This window comes from Juglans microcarpa x Juglans regia, chromosome 3D (genome assembly GCF_004785595.1).
Source record: "Juglans microcarpa x Juglans regia isolate MS1-56 chromosome 3D, Jm3101_v1.0, whole genome shotgun sequence".
Classification (NCBI taxonomy): Eukaryota; Viridiplantae; Streptophyta; class Magnoliopsida; order Fagales; family Juglandaceae; genus Juglans; species Juglans microcarpa x Juglans regia.
In genome coordinates, this window is record NC_054598.1 from 36185392 (window position 1) to 36206253 (window position 20862).

Here is a 20862-nt window from a genome sequence, read left to right on the forward strand (position 1 = left end):
AAACCAGGAGTTATCACTCATATTCCTCAATTAACTCGTTATCACTCATATTCCTCAATTAACTCCTGCTGCCTTGATCAAAATCAATATTCCGCAAAATACATCCATGATCATAGACAGAAAACTAACCTCAGCATCCCAAATTGAAAATAAGCAACCTCAACCCAAAATACATCCATCTCATCTACAATAAGGAGCATACTTTAAAAGATTCGATTCAATCCGACCAACCAAAAAGAGCACGTATAAACTTCAACCCAAAAATCTAAACCCAAAAGCTCATCACCGACATTCAGAATAACATCTAATCTAGCGGTGACTAAACTCATTACGAACCATCAATGACTTCACCAAAACATTAACAAAACCTCCTTGGTAACTCGCCCAGCTACTTCTACTCCTATAAGCTAGTATTAGCACGACTAGCTCATTCAATAACACATCACTATTAAACCTCAAGGCAAGCCATATTGCTCAAATCATCAATCCACTAAAAGCCAATGCAAATCGCCCAAGGATCCTAATGCTTGATTAACTCACATACTTGATCATATTATTCATCGCTAATGCCTAAACATCAACTTCCAAGATCTTATCATACACCAAACATGACGACCCATCAATCTCTCTTCAAGTTAAATAATAATGTCCTTAATTCAACCAACTGGATTCTCAATCTCCAAAGAAAGTACAACCTCAAAATTTAATTTCCTAGGTAACCTCAAGTCACAATTAATTCCTATAGATAATCACAATAATTATTGTCAACCGTCATTCCATTGAGTAATCCGTTTCGACTACACACTCCGATTGACTCACCAAAAATTCCAAACCAAAATCTCTTGAATTTAATACTATTGTATTTATTCATCTTCAACACCTACCCAAGACACTTCTTCCAAGCCAAAAATGAGACAAGGACCCTTGTACTCTCCGAAATGCATACCCACTCACCACTACTACACATCGATCTCATACACACTTAGCTAGAACCAATAATCCTCCAAACGTGCAAGTGATCTGTCACTACCATTTCCACCATCCAGGCCTATATCCTCGAAATCAACAAGAATCATCTCCTACGTCCGCACCATCTATTATTCCTTAAAATTGATATGGATTAAATCATCAACCTGTCACTAACCTCGAGCTAAAAACAATCATTATCTGAATGAGATCAACATCTTTAATCCTCGGAAAATACACAAAGTAGATTATTACCTTCCATCTCTAAAGAAGTTCTCTCCTAAAAATTCTCATATCAGTAACTCAACTCAGATCAATCCTAATTTAATGGTTACCAACTAATCCATTGATAGAATAGACCAAGCTAGTGTACCAAGTATACAAAACTAAGAACTCAAATCCTATTATAATTCAACCCTTCAACTCTGCAATTCTAAACCTTAAACCAGATAAAAATCATTTCCCAAAATCTTAAAGATCCATGACCTTAAATCTAAAACATTCACCTTATAAAACTTGTAAATTCTAAAACCTCAAATGTTATCAAACTGCTTATCAAAGTCGGCAAAATCGAAAACTTCTAATCTAACTAATCCTTCGAATGCTTGTTGAACCTATCACCTTAAATCTAACAAACTTATTTCCTAAAAACTATGAGGCCTCAAACCTTAGGTGACCTTCTCAAAAATCTAACATTGGAATTCGTTGAACTTACAACCTCCTATGCTATAGCCTCATGACATATCTCCACGAAATATAAAACCTCAATTATCCTAAGCAATTTAAAACTATTCCCCTCCTTAGCAGCAACTTGAGTTCCTACTCCAAAGAGTTCACCCAGATCATGCCGTTCCCTTCAAGCCTCGATATTAAAGCAATCCAGTTGCCAAGAGTTCAAGCCTACTACACTAAGTGTTCAAGTCTAACAATGACATTCACAATCGTACCATCTTCCTGCCATAACACAACTCTTAACCCGATTTTCAACTCCGAACAAAACAAAATAAAATAAAATTCCATAAATAAATAATATACAACAAAATGAATAAAACTAACAATAAAATATCATAAGATAAAATGAATAAAACAAATGAAGTAGTGCACAATAAAATAATAAAATAAATAAATAAATAAAATAAAATAACTTGCCATAAAATAAAACAAATAATATAAAATAAACAAACAAATAGTATACAATAAAATAAATAAAACCAACAAAATATAAAAACATATTTTGTAATCATATATATATATATATAAAAATATATATATATATATATCTTAATATTGTACGATGATTCTCCATTATAAATATTAAACTTAAGTATGTTAACACATGGGGAATGAATCATGCCGCGAGCTACCGACCTAGCCTATTGATCATGCGTATCTTGTAAACTTTTCCCAGTCGGTGAATAATGCTGATTGCTGAACACAGATATACACAGATCGAATCAGTAGCTTGGAAACGATATTCACGTGTATTCTTTTAATTTGTTGCATAGAGACAAACCCACTGTATTAGCTGCACATGTTAAGACAAACCCACAGCATTATACTAATAGATATCTATCTTTTTAACTTGAAAATATATTGATCTTTCTCCACCATGCATACTTTATTCAGACAAAGAGGCGGAAAAGTTCATCTGCCCCAATGCCGGAGTCGAAGTCAGTCAGAAAACCGATCCAGCTCTGACAAAAACTGCACAACTACCTCTGACTCCGGCTCCATTTTTTCGAAGCACCGACTCAAATGGTTGCAGAGTCAGTATAACCGGAGTCAAATAGTCGGATTTTTGCAAAGTCCTACCTTTTGGACGTGACTATTACAACATCATATTCTCATTGGAATCCTCTTATAATAGGAGAGGCTAGATGGTAGTCACTGCCAGATATTCTCTCAAGGTAAACATGAGTCTGATCATATCGATCCCAACCACACACAATGGTACTACTAAAGTGGTACTAAACTGGTGGGTATAAGGGATAATGGATATGAGTATGATTTTCTTTGCATCTTACTCATAGCTAGAGCTGACTTAAATCCATGACGTCCCATCCACCATACCAAGTGATCAGAGTAAACGAGCTTTTTCACTAAGGTTCTTTGTTTTTAACGAAGAGGGACGGCTCTAATTTTATTAATAGTCCTCATTCTCAACGCAGGAATACCGAGCGCAAAAAAGAAAAAAGCCTGAGGTTACAAAACTCTAAAACCAAGGCTTTAAAAGAAGTTATCAAAATCTGCAATATTACATCTCAAAGTAATACTAACAACTCTTTGCTAGAAATCCTTTTACAAAGTATACAGAATGAAAGAGAGACTATCTAGATCTAAATGAAGGTAGAACAGATTTTCAAGTGTACAAAATGTAATGCCCCGATCCCGAAGGTCTGGAGAGTTAGCTCTTAATACTTAATATCAACTTCAATAACACAACTATAAAGTCCAAAAAACTTCATAAAATGTTAATCCATTTAATCAATCCAAATATCTAAGTTCCTTCATGGAGACAACAAAGAAATTCTCTATAACATAAATTATAAATTCCCCAAAAACTCGAAAATATCTTTAACTCATCAAATCAAAATACCCAAAAAATAAATCAGTTTCCTAACTATGACTCTCAAATAAGCACTTATACCCTCAGGCACTTATTCCACAACGATCATCACACCTTGCTAAAACTTCCTACTTTTGTTCTTCAGCTGAAGCATCAAAATTATCTGAAAAATATATGGAGATAAGGGGTGAGTTATCAACAACTCAGTCAGTAGAGAACATATGTTAGTGTGTAAACACGAGCATTTACAGAGTTCAAAATGCATAAACTGAAACATCACGTCTTATCTTATAATATCAGAACAAATACCATGTTTAACCCCTGTGGTAGGGTTGTGCAAACTCCAGTAGCTAACCGAGCAGAAACAGAATGTGAATATTTCCCTTATTCATTCTCGGAGCCCCGAGTGTGCGCATAGGAAAGACCACGTAGAGAACCATTTTGTTTCCAAAGTGGGTGGACCAGAAACAGAAAAGTTGGTACCAACCCGAACAGAGGTATTCATAAATCACATCATATCATATCAGAGTACAAAACATCTTCAGAACAGAGCATAATCATATCTCAAAAACATAATTTATGCACAAAATTACGTATTTGCTCTCTTTTGCACAGTTCAGAAACAGAATGTAAAAAATAAACTCATGTCTACACCAGATATGCCAGAAAATACTTTATTCTTAAACAGAATCTCATGAGTAATGCAGAACAAATAACTGAGCTAGTTCAAATTTCTTTTCATAACCAAATATGTATATTTTTCAAAAATCAACCTCAGCTCATTTTATTTGAATGCAAAGTCTAGTATAGGAACCCTGCTTACCTGGACTTCTTAGCTTTTACAGAATTTTCCTAAAAAATGTCGAATAATAATTAAGCGTTACCTATAAAATAATCACGTAATTCTCGTAAATTTTCAATTAATCACGTATTTCGATATTTAATCCTAAGCTTCTAAAATAACCTATTTAATTCCTCAAAACCTAAAATTTCTTAACTTCAAATTATAAATCATCACTTTCTAAAATCATTAATATTGATTTAATAAGTTTGACTAAAACATTTAAAAATCTTACCTATTTATTATTGAAAATAAACTATAAAGTTTAATACTAGATAATATAATTATCTCAAAATATTTTAAAATAAACCATAACTATAATCATATCCAAAGTGTAAAAATAACATTACAACAATATTGTTTACTCTTAAAATAAATCTTTACTTAATAACATGTTAAACTACTTAAGATATTTCTGTAAACATAAATATATTAGAGATTACTAACTCATATTAAAAGTTTAAAACACCTTAACGCAACTTGTAGCTCAAAGGGTAATAATGTAATTTTATTTAATTAAACAATACATTACCCAAGTTACGTAAACTCATGTTAACAAAAACTACCTTGACAAAAACTCATGTTACTTAAAAGCAAAACAGCAGTTTGTGAGGCAGAGGCTCACCGAAAGATTGAGAGCTCGAAGGGCGGTGAGTTGGGTGGTGGTTACGACAGAAAAAAGGGCGGTTGAGCTCGTGGGGCAGAAAGAGAGATGAGCGGGAGAGAGAGAGAGAGAGAGAGAGAGAGAGAGAGAGAGAGAGAGAGAGCGGAAAGAACGGCGAGGAGGCCGTGGCACTTTGTGAGCTTACCAGAAGGTGGTCTCGGCAAACCTAAGTGCACGACCGACGTCCGCTAGTGGTTCTTGCTTGAGGCTGAGCAGTTGGCGGTGGGGCGCTGTGGTTTACTAATGGTGGCTGTTGAATGTGTTTTCCGATGGTCGCTCTGGGCGTCGGTTTTACGTGGAGATGGAGGTTGGGGTGGAGGAACTGGGCAGCAGTGGTGGCGCAAACGTTTGGGCTTCCGTGAGGGTGTTGGACGGTAACAGGGATGGCTGAAAGGTGCAGAGATGACTATGGGAAACCGAGAGGAGAGGGAGAAAAAGAAGAAGTGGCTATTCTAGGTTTTCATCATGCACACTGGTGGCTGGCTATGGGTGCAACGTTGACGAGTGCTGAGCCTAGTGGCTACGGGTTGTGTGAGTGAGGCGTTAGGCTTGTTGGGATGAAGACTATCATGGGAGGTTTGTGGCTACTTCTTCTTTTTTCAGGAGAGGAGTACATGTATATAAAGAGTTGATTGGAAAAACCCTAGAGAAAGACAGGAAGGAGACGTGCAAGATCATGCATGTCGTGGACGTGAGGAAAACTCTAGGGGTGAAAATAGACCGAAAAGAAAACGTGCAGGGAAGTTAACATGTGAAAAAAATTAGGTGATTGAAACAAAACAAAAACAAAAACCCTAAAGCTGAGGAGAATAGAGGCGTACGTGCATCGGAGTGCAATCGTGTGTGGCGGCGAAAAAAAAAAAACATTGAGCTTGACTAGGTCTGGGTGTTACACAAAATGTCTACCAGCTGCTTTACAGAAGAGGAAAATTGAAAGTTGAATAAAATATTGTTAGAATATTATTTTTTAATATTATTATTATTTTAAGATTTGAAAATTTTGAATTATTTATTATATTTTATATGAAAATTTGTTAAAATTGTAATGATGAGATGAAATGAGATGAGATAAAATGAATTGAGAGGATTTCTCAAGCCTAATTCTTGTACTCCAGATATCTATGCCGTAGCAATAAATATTTTTAGTAACTGCCACAACATTTTTATATTGTCGATTGTAATATTTAAGCCATTGTCTTATAGGTGCACTAGATATATAGTTCTAGTGACTCCTCGTCCATTCCAAAGCATGGCTCTCGAAGAAAAGTCAAGTGACTCCACTATTGTTCGACGATCAGGAAATTTCCATCCTAGCATTTGGCATGATGATTACATCCAATCACTAAAAAGTGAATATGTGGTAAATCTTGCTATCTCTATTATTTTTTAGTTTTGATCTCGATAGTTCTTGCATTATCAGTGCCTCATGACTAATCAGTGAAATTTAGATTGGCAGGGGGAGTCATACACTAGAAAAATTGATAACTTGAAGGAAGAAGTGACAAAGATGTTACACAAAATGGTGGATCCTCTAAAGCTGGTCAAGATGATTGATATCTTGCAAAGACTTGGAGTATCTTACCACCTTGAAGATGAAATAACGAGGATATTGGACAAAATACAGAATACTCATTATGTAGGTGGTGATTGCGAGGAGAAGAGTTTATATGCCACAACTCTCGAATTTAGATTGCTAAGACAAAAGAGATATAATGTACCTCAAGGTAAACAACATGCATGCTAGTAATTAATGCTTAACAAAAATAAACAGACACATCATTTACCAACTAGTGAGCTTTGTTGATTACAGAGGTTTTCAAGAGTTTTACCAATGAAAAGGGAAATTTCTATGAATGTATTTGTGATGATCTGAAGGGAACAATGGTTGGCATCTGGAGACCTAGTCTCCAAGTGGGAGATTGTTTGGGTGTATGTTGAGACTAGTTTTGGAGTTGAAAATCGAGAAACAAAATGTTTGCTTGATGTGCTCTCGAGCGAAGTTCGCTCGACGTGCACTCCATAGTGGGCTCGAGCGGAGCTCAACCTTTGAGTTCGCTCGAGTCCCGCGTGACGGTGAGCTCGAGCGAGACATAAACCCTAATGTTCGCTCGACCTCTGCTCGACAGCCCGCTCGAGCCAATGTTGATTTGGCAGTTCACTCGAGGCGCTCTAGACACGCCACAGGAGCGAAGACCGTAGATTTTGCCAGATTAGGATTTTCAGAGCCGTTTGCTATATATTTGTCATATTTGACTTGTTTTGTATGACTTTCAGCATATTTTGAGAGAGAACAATTGTCAAATAAGTGCATATTGTGTGAGATAGCAAAAAGCCCTAGAGAGTGTGAGTTAAGATTGAGTGATTGTAATCTCTTCTGGTTAATAAGATTTCTGCAGCTCTGTGGACGTAGGCAATTTGCCGAACCACGTATATTGTGTGTTGTGTGCTTAATTGTGATTGCGTTTATTTTATTTTCCATCGTTGGTGTGTGTATTTTGCATAACAAATAGTATCAAGAGCCAAGGTCTGATCTGAAGAAGAATGATGGTTGGAGATAAAGTGATCACACCCGAGATCGAGAAGTTCAATGACACTGATTTTGGGTATTGGAAAATGCAGATGGAGGACTATTTTTATGGGAAGATGTTCCACCTTCCACTGTTGGAAAAGAAACCGAAGAGCATGGATGATGCTGAGTGGACCCTGTTAGATTGACAGATTCTAGGGCTTGTTCGACTGACCTTGTCCAGAATAGTGGCGCACAATGTCAGTAAAGAGAGAACCACGATGGATCTCATGGTGACTTTGTCAGGTATGTATGAAAAACCGTCGGCAAATAATAAAGTGCACTTGATGAAAAAATTGTTCAATCTGAAGATGTCAGAAGGTATGTCTGCAACCCAACAATTGAATGAATTCAATACGATCACAAATCAACTGTCTTCTGTAGAGATTGAGTTTGATGATGAGATCAGAGCGTTGATTATGTTGGCATCATTGCCAAATAGTTCGGAGGCCCTGAGGAAGGTTGTGAGTAGTTTAGCCGGCAAGACAAAACTAAACAATGATGACATACGTGACATGTTACTTACTGAAGAGGTACGTAGGAGAGACTCGGGTGAGTTCTCAAGTTCAGGATTTGCCTTGAATGTTGAGAATAGGGGCAGAGGACATGACAAGTCAAACTGCAAGAGCAGATAGAAGAGCAAGACAAGATCTGGACAACAGATCATGTGCTGGAGTTGTGTCAAGCCGGGCCACATTAAGAAAAACTGCAAGAATCAAGGAAGTGCTGAGGATGACGTGATGAATATAGTGGCAGATGAAATTCATGATGCCTTACTTCTTGCAGTGCCCAATCTAATTGATGATTGGGTATTGGATTCAGGGTCTTCGTTCCATAACACCTCACATCGTAAAATCATGTAGAATTATGTTGCTAGTGATTTTGGGAAGATGTATGCTGCTGATGGAGATGCACTGGATGCAGTAGGAGTGGGTGATGTGCACATCAGACTTCCAAACAGGGGTGTGTGGACTTTACAACAAGTCAGACAAGTTCCAGATCTGAATAAAGACTTGATCCTTGTGGGACAGCTTGATGACAGCGGTTTTGTAGTAGCATTCTCTATAGGAGCTTGGAAGATCACTAAGGGTGCGCTGGTCTTAGCACATAGTAGCAGATTTAATTATTTGTATTCAACATCAGGATCCAGTGATGTGCAGGAAAATACAATAGTGTAAAAATGCAGATTTGATCAAGCGAAACATGTGAAGAAGCCAAAGAGAGTCAACTTTGTCGTTCCTCATGAAAGCCTGGAAAAGTTGGTTGAGGTTGCCAAGATCGGTTCGAGACCGGATACTTCTAGTGCAATGGGAGTTATGAGTCAGCTTGTGGATGTGCTGACTAAGGACAATGTACGTGGAAGACTGAAGTCGGGGCTTGGCTTTAGTGCGTCTTTTAGCTTGAAGACGGGAGCTATGAGCTGCAGAGATGATAGAGCTTGGCGGAAATAGTGGTTGGCATGTGGAGACCCAGTCTCGAAGTGGGAGATTGTTGGGGTGTATGTGGAGACTGGTTTTAGAGCTGAAAATCGAGAAACAGAATGTTTGCTTGATGTGCGCTTGATAGTACGCTTAAGTGAAGTTCGCTCAAAGTGCACTCGACAGTGGGCTCGAGCGAAGCTCAAACCGTGACTTCGCTCAAGTCCTGCACGACAATAAGCTCGAGCGAGACACAAATCCTAGTGTTTGCTCAACGTCCGCTCGAGTCAATGTTGATTTGGTCGTTCGCTCAAGGCGCACTGGACACGCTGTTCGAGTGAAGAACGCAGATTTCACCAAATTAGGATTTCTAGTGTTGTTTGCTATATATTTATCATATTTGACTTGTTTTGTATGACTCTCAGCATATTTTGAGAGAGAAAAATTGTCAAGTGAGTACATATTGTGTGAGAGAGCAAAAAGTTCTAGAGAATATGAATTGAGATTGAGTGATTGTAATCTCCTCTGGTTAATAAAATTTCTGCAGCTCTATGGACGTAGTTAATTTGCCTAACTACATTTATTGTGCGTAGTGTGCTTGATTGTAATTGATTTTACTTGATTTGTTATCATTGGTGTGTGTGTTTTGCATAACATTTCACAACACCTCCCATTCGATGCAAGGGCATGGCCACTGGCAAGATCTCAAGCCATTTCAATATTGTTGTTCGTCGATCAGCAAATTACCAACTTTCCATTTGGTACTATGATTACACCCAATCGTAGAGAAGTGAATATCCGGTATGTGCATTCATGTCATACGTTTTTATAGTTAGTTCTTGTATTGTTGATTGCGAATTATTTGGCTAATTAGTTTAACTAATGAAAAAATTGAATTGCCAGGGCCAATCATGGATCAAACGAGTTGATAAGTTGAAGGGAGAAGCAAGGATGATGTTTCACAAAATTGTAGATCCTTTACAACAACGTGAGCTGATTGATATTTCACAAAGGCTTGGATTACCTTATCATTTTGAGAATGATATTAGGATGATTCTAGAAAGTCTATACAATATTAATAATCATGGTGCTTATATGCACAAGAGAATTTATATGCCATTGTACTTGAATTTAGACTGCTAAGACAACATGGATATAGTTTGCTACAAGGTAAGTTTCTTAAAGCTAATAAATGGTTTGACTAAAATAACTAAAACATGGGAGCTTACCATTTACAAATGATGACTCCTTAGATCCCATCACATGATTGCAGAGATCTTCAACGGTTTCAAGAATAGGTTAGGAAGCTTCAAGCCATGTTTTTGTGAGGATGTCAGAGGAATGCTATTCTTGTACGAAGCATCATTTCTTTTGATGGAAGGTGAAACTATATTGGAGGAAGCAAGAGATTTCACAACCAAACAACTCAAAGAGTTTGTCGAACTAAGCAAAGATCAAAATGATCTCTCTGCTTTGGTGAGCCATGCCTTGGACCTTCCACTGCATTGGAGGATGCTTAGGTTGGAAGCAAGGTGGTTCATTGATGTATATAGGAATAGAGGAGATATGAACCCTATTTTGCTTAAGCTTGCATAATTGGATTTCAATGTGGTACAAGAAATCTACCAAGAAGATATAAAAGAAATGACAAGGTAAAAATTAACCGTGATTATCCTCATTTTATAATTTGGATCTCAACCTATCTTGAGCTTTACTTGACATATATGATTCGAAAGGCAAAGAAATGCATAGCTATTATTCCGAAACCGATATGGTTTTCTTTGGTTCATACAAAGGAATTGTTGGGCTTTTTTATGTGAAGCCTTCTTTAGCTTGTGGCGGCCCAGTTGATGATCTGATCTGACAAGAATCCATTTGGGGTCTAAGCCTCCAAGAAATTTTTTTTACCCGTTTTAGCTTTTAATCCTGCCCGACTTGCTGATTAGGGTTTGCTTATATATTGTACTATACTCTTGTACAAATATCACTATATTGTATTTTGGTTATCATCTGAACTAAATTCATCTGCAACTTCGTGGATGATGGCACATTATTGAACCACGTAAATTTTGTATCATGTGTGATTGATTCCACTTTTTGTTTTCTTTTTCCTCTTATCGTTCGGAACAAGGTGGTGGAGTAGCACTGGTCTTGGAGAAAATTTGAGCTTTGCAGGGGATAGGTTGATGGATAATTTCCTATGGACAGTGGGATATCATTTCAACCTGAGTTTAGATATAATAGGAAAATTTCAACAAAGGTCAATTCATTGATAACGACAATAGATGATGTGTATTATATATACGGAACTTTGGATGAGCTTGAGCTTTTTACATATGCTGTTGAGAGGTTTGTATTAGACTATTAAAAGCATAACACCTCTATGTTTCATCATCCATGGCTTACCCTTAACGTAAAAACTCAACTGTAATCTTTGTGATTCCAGAAGGGATGCCGATGCAATGGAACAACTTCCTTACTACATGCAATTATGCTTTGTTTCTATCCGCAATTCTATTCGTGAAATGGCTTTTGAAGTTCTCAAGGAAAAAGGGTTCGATGTTGTTTGATACCTAAAAAAAAGTGGTAAGAACTTTACCTCTAAATTCATCATTATTCTTCCTCCAACAATTTTTTAAAAGTATAATGTTATGCAGTATACAATACCCTCTAGTAATTTGCTCCAACATAAAAGTTTCAGTGGGCAGATTTTTGTAGATCTTATTTGTTGAGGGCAAAGTGGTACTACAACAGATATATTCCAAGCCTTCAAGAATACATTGAAAATGCATAGATTTCAATATCAGTGCCAGTTGCACTGATGCATGCTTATTTTTGTATCACGAATCTAGTGATAAGGGATGCCTTGGATTGCTTGGAAGCGTATCCAGATATAATACGGTGGTCATCAATGATTTTATGACTTGCGAATAATCTCAGAAAATCTACGGTATGCAAACCATACTATATATCCAAAGAATTTCATCTAGGATTGTTGGACTACTTCACATATATTTTTGAAATCCGGATGAGTTAGAGAGAGGTGATGTTCCTAAATCGATCCAATGCTACATGAATGATACTGGTGCCAGTGAGGAAGATGCTCGTGAGTACATAAGATCTTTGATTAGTGCAACGTGGAAGAATTAGGAAAGAAAGTAACAAGACAATGAAGAGACGCAGTTCTAAATGAGTTGGGCGGCGAGAATTGTTATCGAAATGGCGCCGTTTTAACCTTGAATTTGGGTTAAGTTGGGATAGTTAGATTTTGGGTTTAGTTTCTTTTCTAAATCCATTTATTATTTATTATTATTTTTGTTTCTAAATCCTAAATCTCTTCTATGTGTTTTAAGCCATAAATTTAATCTTTGTTTTAAGCCTATTTTTTTTATTTAAGAAACTGGATTTTGTAGTTTTTTAAATGCTGAATTTAGTTGTTAGTGTTGATTATTAACAATTACTAATTTACTAGTGTCTAGTATTGAGTTATGAGTATATCTAATTACTAATTATTTGTAGTATATAACTATTATCAAGTGCTCTATATGTATAATTACACAACATTTTTCTAATTACATATTATTATACTAGATAATAGATTGCTAGTATTACAATATATACATGGTACATGACTCACTATTAGCTAATCAAGTTTCAACTATCCTCACATATGCATGATAGTGATACTATGATGTGTACATATACTAGACTATTATTCTATTATTATTAAATAATGAATAATATAAGTACATTATTTTATAATAATTAACAAATGTATAATATTGAATATATATATGTTATAAACTTTCAATATGAGTATATATGATCACTATATAAATAATACATATTCTTATAACAAATGTCAACTAATCTCGGAGTCGGACGCATAAGTCAGACAGACGTCGTTGCGAAATCAGAGTCTCAAGCCGGATGTTGAATGCCGGACTCGGAGTTAGTCAGAAAACCGATCCGACTCAGACAAAAACTGCACAAATACCTCTGACTCCAGCTCCGGCTCCATTTTCTCGACTCCAATTCAAATGGGTGCAGAGTCAGTATCAAAGTCGAATAGTCGGATTTTTGCAAAGTCCTACCTTTTGGATGTGACTATTACAACATCATATTCTCGTTGGAATCCTGTTAGGAGAGGCTAGATGGTGGGTAGTCATAGATATTCTCTCAAGATAAACATGAGTCTGATCATATATATCGATCCCAACCACACACAATGGTACTACTAAAGTGGTACTAAACTGGTGGGTATAAGGTATAATGGATATGTGTATGATTTTCTTTGCATCTTACTCATAGAGACTCAAATCCATGACGTCCTATCCACCAAGCCAAGTGATCAGAGTATACTATCTTTTTCACCAAGGTTCTTTGTTTTTAACGAAGAGGGACGGCTCTTAATTTTATTAATAGTCGTCATTCTCAACGCAGGAATACCAAGCACAAAAAGAAAGCCTGAGTTACAAAACTCTAAAACCAAGGCTTTAAAAGAAGTTATCAAAATCTGCATTATATCTCAATGTAATACCAACAACTCTATGCTAGAAATCCTTTTACAAAGTATACAGAATGAAAGATCAGAGACTATCTAGATCCGAATGAAGGTAGAACAGATTTTCAAGTGTACAAAATGTCTAGCTACCAGCTGTGCTATTTACAGAAGTGAAAAGTTGAATAAAATATAAATTATTAGAATATTATTTTTTAATATTATTATTATTTTAAAATTTAAAAAATTAACTTATTTATTATATTTTATATAAAAATTTATTAAAATTATAATAATGAGATGATATAAAATAAATTAAAAATATTTCTCAATCAAAACTGTGACTAACTCTTTTTACTCCAGATATATATCTACGCCGCAGCAATAAATATTTCTAGTACGTAACTGCCACAACATTTTTATATTGCCGATTGTAATATTTAAGCCATGCACCGTCTTATAGGTGCACCAGATAGTACTTCTGCCTTGTCTTCAAATAGATCCGAGACTTAGATGAATTTTTCTATAGGGGCAGACGTACTTGCGCAGATTCTCGTGTGCGTTCCATTGTACGTACATACATCTTTTTAGTTTAATAAATTTTACCTTTTCACCTCTCTGCCTATCCCTTTACGCCCTGAATCCTGATCATGATGCGCCACCTATCTTGCATGGAAGATTTTTCTCAAACACCCTGCATTCGAGGCACCACACTACCAACCTTTCTATTGGGGGTGGCGGTTAAAAGGTCCTTTAGGTAGCCAACCATTATATAGCTGCCCTCCCTTGCCCTTAATACCGCCGTCACATAGAGATGATAGCATATATTAGAATGTATATATAAAGGCATATATTAGAATCATATATTACACAGCTTAACCCATTTAATCCGAAAATCAAAGTTTTACTAATGGCCTACTCAATGTGTCTTAACGTTCTTGATTCTGTCCGACATTGCAATCCCGCTGCATTGCTCCCATCTAAGAAAGCTGTCTCACATGTAACAAAAGGAGATCGTGATGCTCCTCGTCCATTCCAAATCATGGTCCTTGAAGAAAACTCAAGCAACTCCACTATCGTTCGACGATCAGGAAATTTCCATCCTACCATCTGGCATGATGATTACATCCAGTCATTAAAAAGTGAATATGTGGTAAATCTTGCTATGTCTATTATTTTTTAGTTTTGATCTCGATAGTTCTTGCATTATCAATGCCTCATGACTAATCAGTGAAATTCGGATTGGCAGAGTCATACACTAGAAAAATTGATAACTTGAAGGAAGAAGTGACAAAGATGTTACACAAAATGGTGGATCCTCTAAAGCAGGTCGAGATGATTGATATCTTGCAAAGACTTGGAGTATCTTACCACTTTGAAGATGAAATAACGAGGATATTGGACAAAATACACAATACTCATTATCGAGGTGGTGTTTGCAAGGAGAAGAGTTTATATGCCACAGCTCTCGAATTCAGATTGCTAAGACAAAAGAAATATAATGTACCTCAAGGTAAACAACATGCATGCTAGTAATTAATGCTTGACAAAAATAAATAGACACATCATTTAATTACCAACTAGTGAGCTTTGTTGATTACAGAGGTTTTCAAGAGTTTTACCAATGAAAAGGAGAGTTTCTATGAATGTATTTGTGATGATCCGAAGGGAATGTTGGCTTTGTACGAAGCCTCGTTCCTCTTGATAGAAGGTGAAAGCATCTTAGAGGAAGCAAGAGATTTTGCAAGCAAACATCTTAAAGATTATGTGGAGAAAAGCAAAGATCAAAATCTTCGTGCTATGGTGAACCATGCCTTAGAGCTTCCATTACATTGGAGGATGATAAGATTGGAAGTAAGGTGGTTCATTGATGTATATAGAAGTAGAGAAGATATGAACCCCATCTTACTTCAGCTTGCAGAATTGGATTTCAACATGGTACAAGCAGTCCACCAAGAAGATCTAAAAGCAGCTTCAAGGTAAAAGAGACGTTTATACTCATAATATTGTAATTCGGCCCTCATGCAAAAAATTTATGTGGAGAATTATTGGATATATATATATATACACACACACACACATGATTAGAAAGGTAAGAAATTTCGTTACTATAGTTTTAAAACTGATATTGTTTCTTTGGCTCATACAAAGGTGGTGGAGGAGTACGGGCCTTGGAGAGTTGAGTTTTGTGAGGGATAGGGTGATGGAGAATTTTCTGTGGACAATTGGCGCATCATTTCAACCTCAATTTGGATATCTGAGGAAAATGTCAACAAGGATCTATGCAATGATAACAACAATAGATGATGTGTATGATGTATATGGTACTTTGGATGAACTTGAGCTCTTCACGGATGTTGTTGAGAGGTTTGTATTAATGCAATTAGTAGTACATCTCTAATATGCTTCATCAATAGCTTAGAGTTAACGCAAATACTTATGTAATCTTTGTGATGTAGATGGGATGTCAATGAAATGGAACGACTTCCTTACTATATGCAGCTATGTTTCCTTACCCTCTACAACTCCGTTAACAAAATGGCTTTCGACACCCTCAAGGAATTAAACGGATTCAACACCATTCAGTACCTTAAAAAGGGTGTATGAGCTTCACTTTTATATATGGTCATCATTATATAGTCGAGTATTTGTTATATATTATAACTCTTCTGCTTCATTGAACCACCACGAATGTTTCAGTGGGCTGATTTATGTACATCTTATCTATTGGAGGCGAAGTGGTATTATAGCGGATATACACCAAGCCTTCAAGAATACATTGAAAATGCATGGATTTCAATATCAGTTCCACTTATATTGGTGCATTATTATTTTTTTGTCACAAATCCCATAACAAAGGGAGCCTTGGATTTATTGGAAGACTATCCCAATATATTTCGTTGGCCAGCAATAATTGTACGACTTGCGGATGATCTTGGAACATCTAAGGTTTGCACACCACACTATCCCATGTCTTTCAACAATAAATTTTTAAACTTCTTCACATGAACATAGGATAACATGTTTATAATATTTTTATTTTGAAACTCAGGAAGAGTTAGAGAGAGGTGATATTCCCAAATCAATTCAATGTTACATGAATGATACTGGTGCTAGTGAAGACGATGCTCGTGACTATATAAGGAATTTGATTAGTGCAACATGGATGAAGTATAATGAAGAAATTGCTGCAAGTTCTCCCTTTTCTGAAACATTTATTCATCTTGGAATGAATGTTGCAAGGATGTCCCAATGCATGTACCAGCATGGAGATGGGCACGGCGTTGAAGATCACGAAACTAAGGACCGAGTCTTAGCATTGCTGATTCATCCCATCCCTCTACCGAAGGATTGATGAATGACTGATATATTCGCACATGTGATTGAAGGTTCAACTTCAAAATTACATAGAAATATTTCCTTTCTCATTTGTTCCTTTTTCTTTTCAAATGGTAACTCCAGCTGTACTTTGCCCTGTTATATGATGTCGAACCGAAACTGATTACTCGACCATTTTTAAATTTTTTGAACAAAATGAATCGTGCAAGGATTGCCCAATGCATTTATCGGCACATAGATGGTGGGCAGAATTTTTAGATTCTATGCATAAATTTTTACTGTGAGAAAGGAATTCGCTCACAAGATATCAACGATATATCATATATATATATATATATATATATATATTTATATACTACGTTAGAGTTTATTATACAAAAATGATAAAGTGAAAACATATCTATTCATCATTTTTACGTATGCAAATCATGGGGAAATTAAACTTTTCACCCACAAATTGTCGCAGATTTTCATTTCCACTCTAGCTAGATTTCTTAAAAGTTCCAATTTGTGTAATAAACTACTTTTGTGTATCAGTTTTTATAATCAGCACATAAGATTTAATCTTTCCAATATTTATAAAAAAACAGATTTAATCTTTTCCAATGTACAAAAAAATGGTCATGTGCTAATGTAATCTTCATGATGAGATGGACATAATAAATTGAAAATGAAAAATGCTTTAGTTATAAAGGGATTCCACAAAAGTAAAGTTAGAGACTGATTGTGCTTGATGATGTACTTCATATTGTAAAGTAGATCTAACGTATTATGTGAAGGCACATCAATTTACATTTGACATTTACAAAATCTCAATTGAAATATATAACTTCGAAGATGTTAATTTATTAAGAGTATTTACATGTTTCCTTTATATGTTTCCTTTTATATTCATCATCATTATTTACCCTAAAATTCGTTTTTGTATCATATATAACTCCTCTCGTACGTTTATTCACCATGAATATATGTTTCAGTGGGCAAGTTCTTCATCATGTAGAGCTTATAATTTGTTGCAGATAACGTGGTAGTACTAGATGGGTTTATAACAATGAGCCTTCAAGATTAATGCATTGAAAATACATAGATCAACACCAGCTATATATACTAGTGGTGCATTCTTAAGTTTTTGTGTGTATATATATATAATCACATAACAAACTTATAAGCTGTCTGGGATTTATTGGAAGATCAGTATCCCAATATAATTGACTCGTAAATAATGATTGCACGACTTCATGCCATGTCATTACAGGCTGCTATAAACTGATTGATGAAGAAACAATTAATAAAACCAAAAGATTGAAAAATAAAACTGTATGCTTTGCATTTCCATCAGTTTCCCGGTATAAAGGACGCACCTAGCATTTTACTGAAACAGCCTTATAATTAATACGAGCTTATAACCCGCGCAATGTCCGGATTATTGTGTATGTTGTATATGAGAGAGATCTAGAGAGAGACATGATTTTATAGTGGAGAAAATCCAAATGGTTTATAGGATGGTTTAATTTGATGAAACAACATAAAAGTTGAAATAGTGTCTTTGGGTGGAGTTTTGAATTAATTCATATCTTTATATGTAAGATTACTTTTAAAAGGATTACCTCTCCATAAATATAACACTTCAAGATTCTATTTTTTATTCCAATTATTGCCAATAATAGTCTACTTTTATGGGTAGAATGTCATGTCGGAATCATATAATTCCACTAATTTTATAAAGATTTTTTTTTTTAATAAAAAGGGAAGAGGTCAAAGAAAATCACTAACTCTAACAATGATTTTATGCTAAGAGGGTGAGGAAGCTTGTACCCGGCGAATAAAACATTCGGGTCCTTATGCAATTGCCTGATAAAGATGAAAAAAAAGTAAGAAAAGTAGGAGTTTTATTAACTTAAGATAATGGAATAAGCAATTCGAAGACCTTACATGCAAAGAATGTTGCCGATTGTGTGGTCCTCCCTCTTGATGGTGAACAACACAACGTTGATTATCTTCGGGTCCCTCTCGTACGACACCCTGAAAATCAAAACTTCAAAGAAACTAAGAAAATGAGGGTCAGAAAGAGAGGGGTTTAGAGATAAATCTTCGTAGAGAGATACTTTTTGGTGCCTTAAGGGACGACAAAATGTTCATAGCGGTCAGGACCGTTCATATCTTTTCTTCTTCTTCTTCTACCGCTGCTTCTGCTCTATTAACGCTCTCTCTTGGAACTGAAGTCATACGTTTCTACTATGCTACACCATATTGAATGATGCCTTTCATTCGATATTTGACGTCTATCTTACAAAAGGTAAGGAAATTTTATAAGTCATACTTAGAAACCTTGAACCGAAGTCCTTGAACTAGTCGGGGTGTGTATATCGATTGGCTTGGCAAGCGGTCAATAAGTCATACGCTTGGCAAGCGGATTAAACCTAAAGGCATAAAAATTTTTAAGGACTTGCCAAGTTTTAATACCGAAGTCTTATAAAAGCAAAAGATCATAATATGAACTGAATTCCTTAACCGTTTCATAGCGGTCACCTTGAATCGTTTGCTAGGAAGTTACAAACGTTGGTTTAATAACTTCATTAAACGTTTATTAATACCTTTTATGCCTAGAAAATTTAATATCAACTTGACGTCTAAGCAAAATCAGGTCACCTTCTCTTTTCACTTGGTACAAGTCTCTCTTTCCACCCTTTCATTTCCGAATTTTATGGTATGAATGCCATGTCAGCAATTGAAAACTTGGCTTTCATATAATTATAATTAAATAGATTAGTAAATAAATGCACCTTATCATTTCACACCATACACCAATATGTGATTTGTAATTTTTGTCTTTCTATTTACACATATTTACACATCAATATGTGTGTGTTTAAATACAAGAACAAAAATGACAAATCATATGATAATATATGGTGTATGGTAATAATAAGTAGAATTTCTAGCTCGTATTAGTATTTCCCTTGATAGTGGAAGTTTTAACCAGGCCAGGTGCAATGGTTTTTCCCTCCACATTGGAGGGTTTTCGATGCAAAAATCTTGGTGTCTTGCTTGTGTGGTGCGTGATCTTCTTTATTCTATTTGTGAGTTTACCTTTACTAGATTGTCAATTTAATATACACAAACATGGTAAAAAATATTCCACTGTGTTTTGGTGTTCACCCTAACACCCTAACATGCAGCATTAATGATGAATGATTGTTAGTGTTACTAAATTATATACAAATATCTAGATCTTTACCCCAGAAAAGTTGATAAGTTGACGGGAGAAAATTAAGTGATGGCAATAATGCTTCATTATAAACTGGTGCATGCATGGAACCTTAATTTAAAACAAGTGTTGATAATTGGTATCTTGCGATCAAAGGCTTGAATATGTATCTTACGGCAGGCCACTTTGAGGGTGACATAATTAAAGAGCGAGGAAATTGAAAAATATATATAATACTGATCATGATCATCACGGCCGCCGATGGTCATGATATTGTTGAATTACTTGTATTTCTCATGATCATTACGCACCTCCTATCTCTTGATCACGGTCCTTTACCGTGCATCACCGAATTAATACAGAGAAGTTTTCTTAGTATATATTGGCGTTAATTTGCTGATATTTATAATCATATGATTCGGCAAATATTTGCCTCATAATGTATTAAGCTTGTATTTAAGCCAGTACCGTTTTATGGGCACGTACGTAGATACTACTTTTAATTTGCCTCTTCCAGTAGGTGGCCCAGAGTTTGGTGTGATTTTCCATAATATTAAATAGAGCTTGTAATTTCAAGTTCCCATTTAGGGGGAATATCTTGCTTTTTATATATACTGTACCTATTAATTAACGGCAGTCGCTCGCTATTTGCAATAAGATTGTGAATATCCAACTCTTGTGTTGATCAGCTCATGTATGTCTTTGATTATATTTGCTAATGCCAAAAATCGCACAACACTCTGGAAGGAAAGAAATAGTCATTCTCGACCTGCTATGATGATTTGGACCTCAT

General features: G+C 35.7%; 1 protein-coding gene and 1 pseudogene across 1 annotated transcript; both read left to right on the plus strand.

Annotated features, from left to right (window-relative positions):
- The first annotated feature begins 5280 nt into the window (after window positions 1-5280).
- On the plus strand, window positions 5281-12187 carry LOC121255278 (annotated as a pseudogene).
- Window positions 6735-16925, plus strand: LOC121254094 (myrcene synthase, chloroplastic-like). The gene is made up of 6 exons (XM_041154058.1): window positions 6735-6761; window positions 15126-15501; window positions 15674-15889; window positions 15982-16123; window positions 16223-16471; window positions 16575-16925. Exons 2-6 carry the CDS (start codon window positions 15194-15196, stop codon window positions 16875-16877), a joined length of 1218 nt encoding a protein of 405 aa, XP_041009992.1. The 5' UTR covers window positions 6735-6761; window positions 15126-15193; the 3' UTR covers window positions 16878-16925.
- Window positions 16926-20862: the final 3937 nt, after the last annotated feature.

Coding starts and splice junctions, on each gene's coding strand:
- LOC121254094 (XM_041154058.1), top strand. CDS start 15,194: ATGTTGGCTTTGTACGAAGCCTCGTTCCTCTTGATAGAAGGTGAAAGC. Junction 15,502..15,673: donor GATCTAAAAGCAGCTTCAAG/GTAAAAGAGACG, acceptor GCTCATACAAAG/GTGGTGGAGGAGTACGGGCC. Junction 16,472..16,574: donor ATGATCTTGGAACATCTAAG/GTTTGCACACCA, acceptor TTTGAAACTCAG/GAAGAGTTAGAGAGAGGTGA.